Here is a 14,383-nt window from a genome sequence, read left to right as displayed (position 1 = left end):
ATAATGCAGGGAGGACTTGCAAGTCAATATTGACTATGCTGGCAAGATCAGCAAATTAGTAAGTTCTCAAAAGAACTTACTAAAAACCGCATATTAACTAGCTCCTTTTTGACCTCATCTTCTACGTACAGCTGAAAAAAATAATTCTCAAAATTTCCAGCACAGGAAAAGTAGATACAAATACCTTCTACATTAGACATTTTATGAGGTAGATAACCATGTAGTCTTTGTCTCAAAATGTTAGTCTGAAGACAATGATGCATGGCATTATTCTTGTCAAGTAATACACCACATAACTGAGCAACTCTGCCATTATAGTATCATATTAACTTTCGTTTGAACATACCACAATGATATTTTAATAATGGATTAGTAACTATCATTACTTAGAAAGTAGTAAGGCGTGTAGTGCTTATCACTATTGAACTGGATTCAAGGAGCTTGTTGAAAAGACAAAGTATGGTACTTTTTCTTCTACTCTCCAGAATGAATTTTAGGTATGTCTGCAGGGAGAACAACAGACAAGTTATTCATTCAGGTGAGAAGTGAAAGAAGTGTATTTTCTATCCCATAATATAAAAAAAGAATATCTTCCAGACTAAACAGCGGTACAAACTGGGGATTCTCTCTCTGCACCAGGAGTTATTTAATAATAACAAAGCTACAAATAATTATCTTGAAAATACTTTGTCACATAAATTTAATATTTTCAGTACAGATCTATCTATTTTTTTTCCTGTCAGTTACTGAATACTTGAAAAGAAGTCAGGAAATGGAACATTCCTGTGACGATGACTTCATTCCTTGTATTTTCTTAGCATTTTAAAGGAGTTAAAAAGACCTCAGTTGGGATAATGAGATCAACCATGCAAACAAATCTGAAATATTGTTTTAGGCTTAACCTTACTCTAGCTTTTATTATTATTATTAATTAAACCTTGAGGAATCTGAAATGATTTATCTACATGTTTTTTTGTAAATTGTTTTGTGTGAATCTTTACTTGTTCTTAGAGTTAACCAGTAAGTAGAAACTGTTGGGTAGCAGTGCCTGTATAGCATTAAATTCTCAGAGCCACATGGTGGAGTAAGAAGCACATGGAATTTACATTCCGAAAATGATAGAAAGAAGCTGAATATCACATACTTAACTTTGAGGACTCCTTTTTCTTTATGTCAACTTTCTGAATAAACTAAATTGATCATTTCAATTAAAAAGAGCTAAATATAATTTCATTTTCTCAGATTTGTTTCTGATTAGCTGAACCAAAGATTATTCCTCCTATCTAAGCTCTAAACTGTTTTGAATTTTTGAAGCAAACATGGAGACACACAAAGCTCCCTAGCCCTCAACAGTTTTCTGATCATCAGTTCTTCCAGATTTATTTATTTATGTTTGAAGAAATGCAACACATATTGCTGAACAGTCTGTTAAATCTCTCAGCACGGATAAACTGACCTCTGCCCAGAAACCATCATCACTGACTCAAAGATTCCCTGTCCAGCTGTGCAGACAGTACTGCAGGATGCCCTATATGAATGTGCTGTTTTCAATTCCACAACAGAGCTGTGCCAGCAGAGACTTCGGAAATTAGGAAATCTGCCTACTCTGCCACTGCTTAGGACAGCCATTCATTTACGGAATGTTTCAGTATATTTACCTGCCTAAACTTGATTGTATATTCCCTTTTCCCCTAAGGATTTTAAAGAACTTCGCAACTGAACTTCAAAGATCTTGATTATTTGCGCTGAATTTGTTCACTTGTTAATTACGTTTTTTCCATTAGGTTCCACTTGTAACTTAAAATAAAAACATGAAAGGGAAAAAAACAGCAGCCTCTATGCTTTTTTTTTTTCCCTAACGTGGATATAATATAATCCTGTGAATTCAACATCAGACAACAAAATCTCAAGAATAAAAACAAGATCTGCAAAAGCAATGAACTGAAATTCTCCCATGAAGAAGTGTGCTAATTAAGGTTGGTTGAGTTTTATGCTGCTTCAGTTGTTGAAGTTCGGAATTAATTCCTTTGACACAGTCTGTGATCATTGCCAGACTTGCATTTGAGGATGCACATGAACCAGATGCATCCATGGGATATTTGGAACACTGAAAAATGTTAAAATTTATAGGGTCCAAATACACCAAAAAGAAAAGCATATCTTCATATCAAATTTATCTTATGTAGCAGAGTTATGTAATTACAAGATGAGAAATTAAATGAATACATCTTTAACAAATGCTGATTTGTATCCTGTTTCATGTAAAAAACATTTACATTATTTACATTTAAAGGAAAGAATAAAATAATTTCAGAAGCTCAATTGTTAACTAACAACTTAGGATTCAAACTGAGAAAGTTGTCTAATCCCATTTTTACATTTATGTAAGTTAGGAGCAAGTAAATCAGAATCATTTTCAAATAAAACTGAGTGCAAATACAATCCTGTTTTCTAAATGACACTTCTTTACACACACAAAAATACCCGTATGTGCTTACAAACATACATACACAAGAAAAGCGTTTGCAAGGTAAGTCTATCTACCTTTTAATTCAAAAGACATGGAAACTTTTATATATTAAAGAGAGATAAAAGATGATTTTCAGGGCTACATATGTTCAGCTCAGAATGTAATTAAGATTGTCTAAGCTACTCCTTACAAGACACCCATATTTGAAAATGATTTTAAGCTCTACAGGCATGCTAGAAAGAATGTCTCATCTGAAAATCATTATGAAGCACCTGTTTTCAATTTTCCTGTAGTTGTTTTTTTTTTTTTGTAACCTGTCTTCCTAAATTTAAGTGAAAAGTACAGAAAAGTTGCTGTATATAATGTTGTACTCTGATAGTTTTTTGTTTGTTTGTTTTTTTTTTATACCGGAGATACTTGATTTTATTTAAACTTGTATTCTTACCATTTTAATGCTGCTGTAAAGCAGATGTGTTAGAGCAAACAAAGAAAAAGTAAAAATGAGAATTCGATGTACAACTTTATTTCAAAGGTTCAATAAACCATTTCTAGGGAATAAGAAAAGCTGATTCTGATCAGCTTACATGTGCTGTAAAAATTGAAATATATGCACATTTATGCGCACATTATGAAATAATTATCAATGTTGTCCATGCTTCAGTAATTTATTGAGAATCTCAAGGCCATGCAATCAACTTTGTAAAAGAGACATCTAAGAGTATTGAAGAGGATGAGCTCCTTCATTCTGGGATGGGAACTGGATTTTAGAGTCACATTATTTATCTTTGTCATTTTGAAGTTACTGCATAGTCTTCTACAACATTTATAGTTCTTTACATCTTCTGGACAGGAATACAAGAAAAAGCAGAAGGAAAATATGAATTTACTAGAGAATTAGGTTGACCTTCTCAAAGTAATCCAACCTAAAATTTACTTGCACTTTCAAACTGATCGTCTTGCAAATCCCCCTTAGTAGCATGAGGCTGAGGGACAACCAAATACTCTGTGGCTGACTGAGAAAACTGGTAAGCACATCATTTCAACCTGTATATAACTTACCTGTGCTTCCTGAGGCACTTGTGCTGCATCAACTCTGTCTGCAATGTAGGCTGTTAGCTGTTTGTCTATAACAGCAAGAGACTCTTGGATTAAGCGGAGGGTTTTGTCAGTCTCCTGAGCAGATTGAATACTCTGTTCAAGACTCTTTTGTCTTCTTACAGCCTAAAAACAATGACAACATTATCAGTACGATATTATCAGTAACAATAATGATGTGCATAATGCATTTTTTCCACTTTTTTTCCTGCCAAAATGCAGGCTAAAAATAAAAAATAGTACTCATCACTTGTGCTCGTCCACCTTTTTATATGATAAATTGCGCATCTTTTTGCCACTCATTCAGTTCTTTTTACTAAGAAGCAAACAACAACCAAAAAAACATCCTAGACTGCATAGGCAAGCTATAAAAAATGCAAGACCCTGCACTGAGGATTTCTATAGCGAATGGAAGTAGGCAAAGCTGTATAATAAAACCATCCTGATAGTTCAGTCTTTCATTCTGAGGTGTAGCAGTCCTCCTGATCTTATTATACAGTTCAAGAGATTTTGTTTACTGAGAATAGGGTACAATCCTATCTGAGACAATCCACTTCAGTGAGAGAGAGATAAAAGCTCTCTTGAGAAGGAGCTCTCATACATGAAGCATAAATAGTTTTCTGGAACACAGGCAATTCCTATTCTGAAAATAGAGATGGATCCTTGTCTTGACTGAGAGCTTTCCCAATCTATTACCATTCTAACCAGCCTTTTTCGGTCTAGGAAGTTGACTCTTCTATGCCACCATCAGTACCCCAGTGAATTACCTATCATCACCATTTATATATATATACTTTTTTTTTTTTTTAAGGGTCCTTTCCTTTCATAGAAGTTGCCTTTGTGGTTTACCAAGTCAGAACAATAAATTATTCTTCCAATCTGTCCTTAAAAAACATCTGTATTAAGCTCTTGACACAAATTGGTTAGCTTTAATTATTATTTGTAACAGTTTAATGTGGTAATTAATACATAATAAACAACCTGGTACTTTTTGCATCATTTCATTCACCTGCTCTCTCATCTTTTACCTTAAACCTAGCAGAATTTCTGCTTTATGCAAAGCACATAACAACTATCAGCAATCTCAAATCTAACACAGTTTTTCTCTGTACAGTCATATTGCTGACCATGGAATAAAATGACTAACTCTCTTTGACATGAATGAAAAGAGGAGAGAGGAAGAAAGCACTCATATAACTTGCTACGTGTCCGGCCATTTTTCAAGTCAAATCACACTTTTCCTCATTGGTGAGACAGCTGTTCTTCAATCTGATTTCATAGGTATTACAGAACTCTTGCTTTGAACAAAAATATCTCTCAGCAGTTCAGTGAGAATTCTTGATATATCTGTACCTTCTTCATGGAGCCTCAATTCTTATAGAGCTTCATATTTAACAAATGAAGAATACTTCTTGTGAGCATTCATGCTAGCTGTTGGCATTAGTTAAAGAATAGGGATCCAACCAGTATTTACTATATTTGTGTTTGTAAGCTGCTTCGTGCTATTTTAAAACATCTGATCAGATAATCTTGTATCACTGCCAGATCCAGGAGCCTTCTGTGGAACTGAGCAGCTTTACGTGTTGGACACATGCTGTCAGTGTTAATGGAAGCACCTGAGCCACTAAGGCGTTACTACCCCACCAAATAAACCAGTGAAACAGAGTTACTCCCCAGTACAGTATTAAGGTTTGCTACTTGAGAGTGGTTGGGCACTGGAACAGACTCCCCAGGGCAGTGGTCACAGAACTGAGCCTGTCAGACTTCAAGAAGCGTTTGGACAACACGCTCAGACACACAGTCTGATATATATATATATATATATATATATATATATGGGGTGGTCCTTTGGGGACCCAGGAGTTGGACTCAATGATCCTTATGGGTCCTTTCCAACTCAGATATTCTGTTATTCTATGATTTGTTATTCTATGATTCTATGATTTATGTTATGATTATTCTATGATTTATGTTATTCTATGATTTTATATGATTTTTTTCATATTCTATGATTCCATATTCAAAATATTGATAAGCAGCCTGACACGGAGGCTAAAATAGTTGAGGGCCTGTCCTTCAGCTTTGCAGGCAATTAACATGACTACTACACTGGCTAAATGTCCTCACTCAATACATTTGCTGTATTGACTAGAGCTGTTCTGCACCCTCACCTAAACTGTGCTCACTCACCATCTCAGAGAGCCATGTGACACTCACACAGAATGAACCAATGCTTACATTGTATGGAGAAACAAGCCTGGGCCGTGACCCTGATTAATTTACACTGTAAATGAAACCAAGGAGTCTTCACAATAATCTTATAAAAAGTACAATACAGTCAAAGAGGCGTTACACAATATAAGATATTTCTCCAGTGTGTATCAAGTGAGTCAAAAACTCAATCCTGTTCACTGAGTAGGTCCCTGGCATTGTCACTGGCATTGCAGAATACTTATCAATTCAATCAAGAAGGATGCAACATTATGGAGGAGTTTTATTCTTTTTCTGTCAGTAGGAAAGGTACTGATGGAGGAAAGTATCACAGGGCTTTTCTAAAAGGGGCATACATACTACACACCTGTGAACCTGGGTTTCATATTTGTCCTTAAAACTTTAAGTGTTTGCACATGCATATCTATATACGCATATTTTTAAAAAGCTATATAAAAGTTTAAACTATTTACATATATACATGTATATGCAAAATTTAAATTTATTATGTTGAGCTATTATTTTTTTGTTTCAGTGAAAGAACATTGGCTTTCTTTTAGTCTGAAGAGGAAATAAGACAGTTTAACACCACACTTTATAAATGGGTCTGAAGACATAACAGGAAGCTCTAGTTCTGCTATTAGATCATAGTCAATAAAGCTGGAGGCTTAGTCTCCAAGGGGAAGTGTGTGACAGTTAATTGCTAAATGGGAAATCTCAGGAAAATAACCAACTGTTTACTTATTTCTGAGCCAGTGAAATGTTGACAGCTGTCACGGAAAATACAAACAAATGAAAAAAAAAACCTTCTGTTAGGAAGGAAAAGAGAAAAAGTATTCATGGAGTTTTTTTTTTTTTTAAACCAAAGGCTCTACAGTTTCTTATGGATTTTTTTGTGATTGAGATACATTACAACATCTCTGTACTTTTTTCATGAAATTGTTAATACATTAATCTCCACTTTTAGTTTAGAATCAGAGTGGATTAGTGGCTAAACATATTAGAACACAAAAAAAACATATTAGAACATAAAAAATCTAGCTATTCATTTTGGGCACAGGAAAATATTTTTTTTATACCATTCAAGCTAGAAAAAACTCCCTGCAAACTCTAGCAATATTTCACAGTGTGTTTTTAAAATATCTCACTACAAATATTTGACCCTTCAACCCCAAAGTGATATTCATCTTTGATTAGATGTAGTCCAAAAGTGCAAATTATACTGATGAGGATTTCTTTCTCTCTTTAGATTACCACCAAGTGCTCTCTGCGCCTTGTAGAAGAAGCCATCTTCATAATAATCATATGGATATGGGTCATGAAGATTTTTTTTCTCCTCTTAAGAGGAGAAGAAAATAAGAAAATTGCAACAAATCATGAATGTGTGATATTTGATATAAGTGTAATCTTGGAAGGAGTCCTAAAAGAATTTAAGAAACAATCCCCAAGAATAAAAAATGAATACAGTGTAAACCCCATACAGGAAACATTTTATACAGGTTTTTGCAAGCATAGTCTCAAGAATACCTATCTGATATTTCTGGAGTTTGTTGGGCAGGATCTAAATTGTTTTTAACGTTACAGCCACTTGCAATATTAGTTTGAATTTCTTCAGGCAATAGTGTTTCGTAGATCCAATATATATATATTTGTAAGTGAATCAGTCCTTGAGAAGTAGATAGGGTGTATGTTGCTTATCGACCAGTCCCAGGTGTTCAAGAGTAAACTAAACATACTCTCTTTGTTAACTAAAGAAGATGATAAGGCATACAAACATAAAACCTTGATCTGCCTTTAAAAAGGAGTATCTCAGTAGTGATGCAGCACAATTCACTGCCAAAGGTTTGGTTTGGTTGCTCTATTAATAGTGAATAAAAATTTCACCTACCAGCTTCTGTGCAAATGAGCTTATTGTCTTCGTAATTATATGTGTAATTCTTTAAATAAAATAAATAACCTAGGATATTTAACATTAGGATAGCTTACTAGCTGGTCTGAACTAGAAGCGACCTTGAACACAAGCTGCATAGTGTTGTTATATTCCCGCAATGTATTCTTATGCAAGGAGAGTGTATTTCAACAGGGCTACACAAATGGCACAGAAAATTCAGTGTCAGAAATGTATGAAACAAAGCATGCAAGACTTCACTGCAAAAATTAATAAAACATTTTGTTGCAGAAAAGAGGTATTCATATGGTAAAGAAGCAGTGTGATTGAGTCACTTGTGACTGAAATAGTTTCTTTACTCTCTGATATACATATACAGATCTCACCATTAGTATTTGACAGCTGAACATCAGATTAGCTTTCCAAGAAGGAGGAGGCTTTCTCCCCCTCCCACTTTTCTGTCATTATTTAAACTGGAAAGCAGTGAATACATTTCTAATATATTTTTCCTATATACTCATCAAAATTGTCTCCAGAAGACTGGTCAGTACATATTCACAATACATACTGTACTTTTCAAATTTAACCCCTACAGCTAACATGATTTTTTTTTTTAAATTTAATGCTTATTATTGTGAAGACTAGATACTATTCATCCATCACTCAGCAAGACTATGTGAAAGTCCTGTTTCCACACACCAGAAGTCCTCTGTATATTCCCAGTTTTCTCCTCCAAGTCAGGAAAAAAAACAGACACTAAGAAGCAGAATTCGAAGGAAAGTATCAGCCCCATGGCAGATACTTAGATGATCTTTAAGGTCCCTTCCAACTCAATGATTCTATGATTCTATGATTTAAACAGAAGTTTGGTATCAAAAAAAAAGAGGAAGTATACAGAAAGTTATTTTTTTTTCTTAGGATACTGTCCAGAAAAATATGGAACAACATGAAAGCCTGAAGTTAGTAGTAGTAAAGGGAACTAAACTCTTTACCTCCCTGTCCTTCAAGTTTAAGCTCAGAACAGCTGAGGCCCCTTCCTTGATACATACTGCTGTGTTATTAATGTCATTGTTCTCAACAAGTACATTTCATGCATCATGAAAGAAGAAAAAAAAAAAAGTTATCCTTGTTGTAGGAATAATTATCGTTTGCTCCTTTCCAAAATTTTTCCATGTACATCACTTATGCCATTGAACCTAAGTTACTTTTGGTTGCCTTTGTAGCTCATCTTTGAATGTGTTCTGGTTCCAGTTATAATGAGGGTCTCTGATTTCTTTCCTAGTTCCTTTCTCATTCTTACCATGTACTGAGATGACTTCTTCCTGACATTTATTTTCATAACCACAAAATATTCCTTCTGAGCAATAACAATTAACTCATAAGTTGTAATTTCATATATGAAGTCAGGACTCATTGTCCTCCATTAATATCACTTTTCATGTATATCTGGTGAACACTTCTTGCAATTTAACTGCCTAGGTACTCCATCCTGTAAGGTTGTTCTGCATTTATTTAGAGTTTATCATCATTTTTGCCACTTTACTCCTTTGTAAACTGGCCTGAATTGACCAAAGAGGTATTCCATACCGTATAGTGTCATTGGTCAGCAATAGAACTGGGGGAATTTTTTCCCAAACTACTGTTCATCACTTGTTTTTCTTCTTCCTTTTTTTTTTTTTTTTTCATTACTTACTAAATTGCCTTTATTTTAACCCACAAGTTTCCCTTGCCTTTTCTGGTTGTCTCCTCCACAGCACCAGAGGAGTGAGCAAACAGCCATGTAGTGCTTTGGAATTAACCCACCACACTTATACAATTGGTCCACTTCTAAAATAAGTCAATATTTTTGCATTGCTTAGGAACTACACTGACTTTTTTTTTTTAATAGTGCTAGACTTTTTAATGAGAGAGAAGGTCAATTATTAAATATACTTCCTGCTGCAGTTCTTCCCATCGAGTATTGAACTTCTCAAGTTTTTCATTGATCAGTTCATCCAAGATTCCACCATCAGTTAAAGTCTGAGCCAACTCCCGAATCTGATTGCGATTATCTTCTGGATGTCTCATTAAACGTTCCAAAGACTGAAACAAAGTCAAAAATTAGATTGATATCCTTTCTGATAATAAAACTCTACAGAACAATCATAATTCCACTTAAAAATGTAAGTAAGGAACTTCACTTTTCATGCGCAATTAAAGTAGATAGAAAGGACAAAAATGTCAATATCCTCTGTGTTGAAAAAAAATATCCTGTATTACCTATTACTATAATCAGAAAACATAGTAATAATAAATTGAGTGCTTCATTTTAAGCATGTGGAATATTTCCAATGAGTTCAGTGGCAGTTTTTGTGTACTTAAGTATAAAAAATTTGCTTGAGTACCATGATGGATGAAGTTCTACAGCAAAAAGAAAACACAAATGTAATATTTTGTATTTTGATTCACTTAGAATATTAACCGAATTTCTAAAAATTTGAAAGGTTCCACAGGAAAAAAAAAAAAGTAATAATACACAGAACTGCAGCTCTAGGATGAAAGTTTGCTCTCCCTAGCCTTTGATATTTTAAACTGACTTAAGAGAGGCTGTTTTTTAAAACATAGATATTATTATCACCAAAAATTGTGTATGACATCAGGTGTAACATGTTCAATTACTTCATTTCACTTGGGTGGATCTAAATTCAAAACCTGATTTGTTGAATCAAGTGACAACACAGGGCTTTCCAAATATTCCGTATTTTGCTTGTGTAATAGTGTAGTTTGTAGTTTGTTTTGAATATAATGTGACTTACAATTTAGGAGTACATGTGATTTGCATTATTAAAGACACCACTTACATCTAGGGACTCAGAAATCTCTTCTGCACCTCCCTGGATATTTTCAGTTGCCTTGAGTTTCAATTCCATCTCATTCAACCATTTATTTTCTGCATCCAAATATGACAATAATTCATGCCAACATGCCCATACTTCCTGATGGAGAAAAAAAAAATGTTTATTGAGATTGAAGATCTAACAATCAATTTCACATTTTAATACACTGAAAACATTGCATACTTCTTTCCCAAAACACCACAATGTCTGATGGTTATAGTGCCATACAGCTGATTTTTTCCAGTATTTGTGGATTCCAAATAAATACAATACACAGCCAAAACATTTTGATTAAACAGGGCAAAATCACAGAAGATAATACAAATAAACAAATGCTTTTGCAAAACACAATATGAATCTTTTTTGTGAAGTTTTTTCTGTTTCATATACTTTTCTGTAAAATTTTCTTATAAGTTCTAAATATACAAATTATCAGATTTTTAAGGATTCATGTTAGAAGTTTATGTGTTTATTACAACATGTAGATAAGTTGCTTATATAGTCTGTGCATTAATTACTTACAGCACAGATTCATAAAATATCTAAAAACACAGCTTTAAGGAATTCTGACCAAAATCTCTACAGAAATTAATTCTCAACCACATTTAGTATAAATGTGTACTGGTTCAGCTGGGATAGAGTTAATTTTCTTCACACTAGATGGTATGGTGCTGTGTTTTGGATTTATGATGGAAATAATGTTGATAACACACCTATGTTTTAATTGTTGCTGAACAGTACTTATACTAAGTCAAGGACTTTACTGCTTCTTGTGTAGCCTTGCCAGTGAGGAGGCTGGGGGTGCACAAGAAGCTGGGATGGGACACAGCCAGGACAGTTGACCCAAACCAACCAAAGGGATATTCCATACCATATGGTGTCATGTTGAACAATAAAACTGGGGGGACTCGGCAGTGAGGGCTGCCCTTGCCTGGGGAGTGGTTAGTGGCTGGGCATCAGTCAGCTGGTGGTAAATAACTGTGTTATGCTTCACATTTTTTTTTTTTCCCTCTCCTTTTCTTTCCTATTAAACTGCCCTTATCTCAACTCACAAGTTTTACTTTTTTTTCCTCCAATTCTCTCCCCCACACCACTGCAGGGGGAGTGAATAAATGACTTGACTTTGTGGTGCATAGCTGCCTGATGACTTAAATCACAACAAATTTATAGATAGCTTAAATGCTAGAGTACAAAACACAATGTTGTAGGATTAAATTGTGTTCTTATTCTTCTATTGTTTATCATTTAATATTTTCCAGTACCTGAAGATCCTTAAATAAGCAGATAAAAGTGGTACTTTATATATAAGCAAAATGTTTAAATCTCCATAAATCTTTTAATTTTTCCTTTTTTGTTAGTAGAAGTAATTTTATTGGGATACATTTGGCAGACTGTACGTCAAGTTTTCCAGAGTACAATCCATCTCACCTAACCTTAGTCATAGCAAATTTAAATGTCTGGTCTAAGAAGAGGTTATAGAAGGATATTACCATACAATAATATCATCATTCATTGGGGCAAATGCAGATTACCAGCTTAGACTACAGACCTAATTTCCCATAGCAAAATTTAGAGGAGATAAATTTTACCCTAGTATATAATTGTCCTCTACAAAGTTAGCTAGTGTGAATTAGTTCACAATAAAAATACTTACATAAGTCACTGTGACCACTGTGTAAAATACAAACAGTCCTAGGGCAAGAATCTCTAATGGAACTGGCCAAAATGGCTGGGTCAACTCAAAATGCATGAGATACATTCAGATTGCGAGCAGATCACATGCTGTTCCTGTGCTGATATTACACCACCTGTCCTGCTTTGGGGCCGTTTAATCAAAATCCTTAGCCATGGAAGAAAGAAGCCTAGAGGAGCTAGTGAAGACAACATCAGAGGGCTGCTACAGAAGCCAGATGCTTGGCTTCATCTCAGAAGGGATAAAAACCCAGAGCAGCTATTGCTGTCTCCCATCTATGAACCATGCCTGAGGCATTTCTTTAATTTGACTCTCCAGCACATACGACTCTCAATACATGCGGTGTTTAGTATATGACTCATACACTCAGGAAAGCCTTGGGCTACTCGTGATCCCATACAATAATACACCTTCATTCTCTACCTTACTTCTGGGGTTAGAATGGCTATAAATATAATGATTGACAAGATAACCAACCTCAAGAGTTTTGCACTTTCCATTCAGTCTGCTGCATAGTCGCTGGTAGTTGGTAATCAGAACATCAAGTTCCTTTTTCAAAGCCTCATGAGCTGCAGGTGGAGCCTTTGCTATAAAATTATTCACAGAATCAGTAATAAGCTTCACTTTCACTTCTTTCTGCATGGCCTCCTCCTTTGCTCTCTGTAAAAACGAAATTTAATTCTGGTTTGAGAAGGAAGCAGATTTTAAATAACTCCTTCAGAATTGTCTCTGTCAGAAGGAAAAAACAAAAACCAAAACCAAACAAAACAACAACAAAAAACCCACACCCAACAGCTAATTAATTCCCCGACTTTCTGCTATGATCTTGAATGCATCCAAAACACTTTGTTTTTTTTCATTTTTTTGGCAATACAAAGTACTCACTGCAATTTGCATTTCTCACACTTACAATACACCTTCGTACAACTATTTAGCTTTCTGGAGTTTTCAGAAAAGTTTTTTTTTTTTTAATTTTTTATTTTTTCCCAAGAAATGCTCCAAATACCTTTGCCATAAAACTTTACAAACTGCAGATGAAAAAATCTATTGTGTTACAAATTCATTTCACCAGGTTTAATGATTAAGGCCATGTAATCTGAATTCCTGAATGGTATAGGCCAAACAATTCACCTATAAAACAAAAATCAAGTCCACATCCAGTGGTTGAGCATGAGTATACTTTAATATTTTAATTTTTTTTTTAATACATGAGCATTAATCACAAATTATTGTGTTTGTCCAAAGACCACATTCATCCCACATGAAAGAAACATTATTTGAGACAAAATATGCTATTTTTAAAGAAATTAACAGTATATACCAAAACACATCCTGACATCCTAAATCACTAATTCTCTCTCTCTCCCTTCCTCTCCTATAAGCATAAAACATAAAACTCTATCTATCACTTAACTGCTGCTAACATCTGATTCTTGGGAATTTCTCCTTAAGTAACATGATGTTGAAGCTGAAACGAAATCTACTATCCAATAAAAACAAAAAGAAAACAACAAAAACTAGCTATGAAGCACTGTGACAGTTTAAATATCTTCAAACATATTCCAAATAGAAATTACTTGAAGACACCTACTACTTTAAATTTCAGGCTAACAAATAGATATCAAAAGACGCCTTTCTATATGAAAGAGTAGACTTTTGTTACAGCAGAAGCTTCAAAAAGAACTTTAAAAACTTTTCAAGGTCTTTGTTCATCTTTTACCTTCAGTTCCTCAACAGCTTTCTGTAATTCATCCGGTGTTTTATACTCAAAATCTCTTTCCAGATATTCTTCTTCAGCCTGTGTTATCCATTCATGCATCTCTGACAAATCCTTTCTGAGGCTCACAGTCTTATCCAAACCACCTTTTAATGCTGCCTTCTTGGCATAGGCCTTTAATAAAGAAAACATTATGTGAAGCTAGACTACTGAACAAACTTAACAGTACTTTATCCTGAAAAGAACCAATTTCAATCCTATGCTTAGAGCTGTAAATTGGACAGTACACCCTTGAAAGTACACCCAAGGATGAAACTAGAGCCCCTTGAGCCTCAGATGACCTTTTAGCCAGTTTGAATGCAACCAGTTGGAGAATAAAACAAGCAATATGCATAGTTTACTCTTGCTGATGAAGTCATTATTGAATCCCTCG

At 34.5% G+C, this 14,383-nt stretch overlaps 1 protein-coding gene across 20 annotated transcripts in view; it reads right to left on the bottom strand.

The window, feature by feature from the left end:
• Window positions 1-14,383, bottom strand: part of DMD (dystrophin) — a 1,239,454-nt gene that overhangs the window by 689,766 nt on the left and 535,305 nt on the right. For all 20 annotated transcript variants that reach the window (XM_066990426.1, XM_066990443.1, XM_066990448.1 and 17 more), the window contains 5 exons: window positions 13,954-14,124; window positions 12,711-12,893; window positions 10,505-10,639; window positions 9,597-9,746; window positions 3,530-3,691 (listed from right to left, as the gene is read on the bottom strand). In XM_066990426.1, coding sequence (XP_066846527.1) covers window positions 3,530-3,691; window positions 9,597-9,746; window positions 10,505-10,639; window positions 12,711-12,893; window positions 13,954-14,124 — 801 coding nt within the window. The remainder of the gene's footprint in view (window positions 1-3,529; window positions 3,692-9,596; window positions 9,747-10,504; window positions 10,640-12,710; window positions 12,894-13,953; window positions 14,125-14,383) is intronic.

The sequence above is a fragment of the Anser cygnoides genome, chromosome 1 (assembly GCF_040182565.1).
Source record: "Anser cygnoides isolate HZ-2024a breed goose chromosome 1, Taihu_goose_T2T_genome, whole genome shotgun sequence".
In the NCBI taxonomy this organism is placed as follows: domain Eukaryota; kingdom Metazoa; phylum Chordata; class Aves; order Anseriformes; family Anatidae; genus Anser; species Anser cygnoides.
This window is presented reverse-complemented; position numbering and strand designations above follow the sequence as displayed.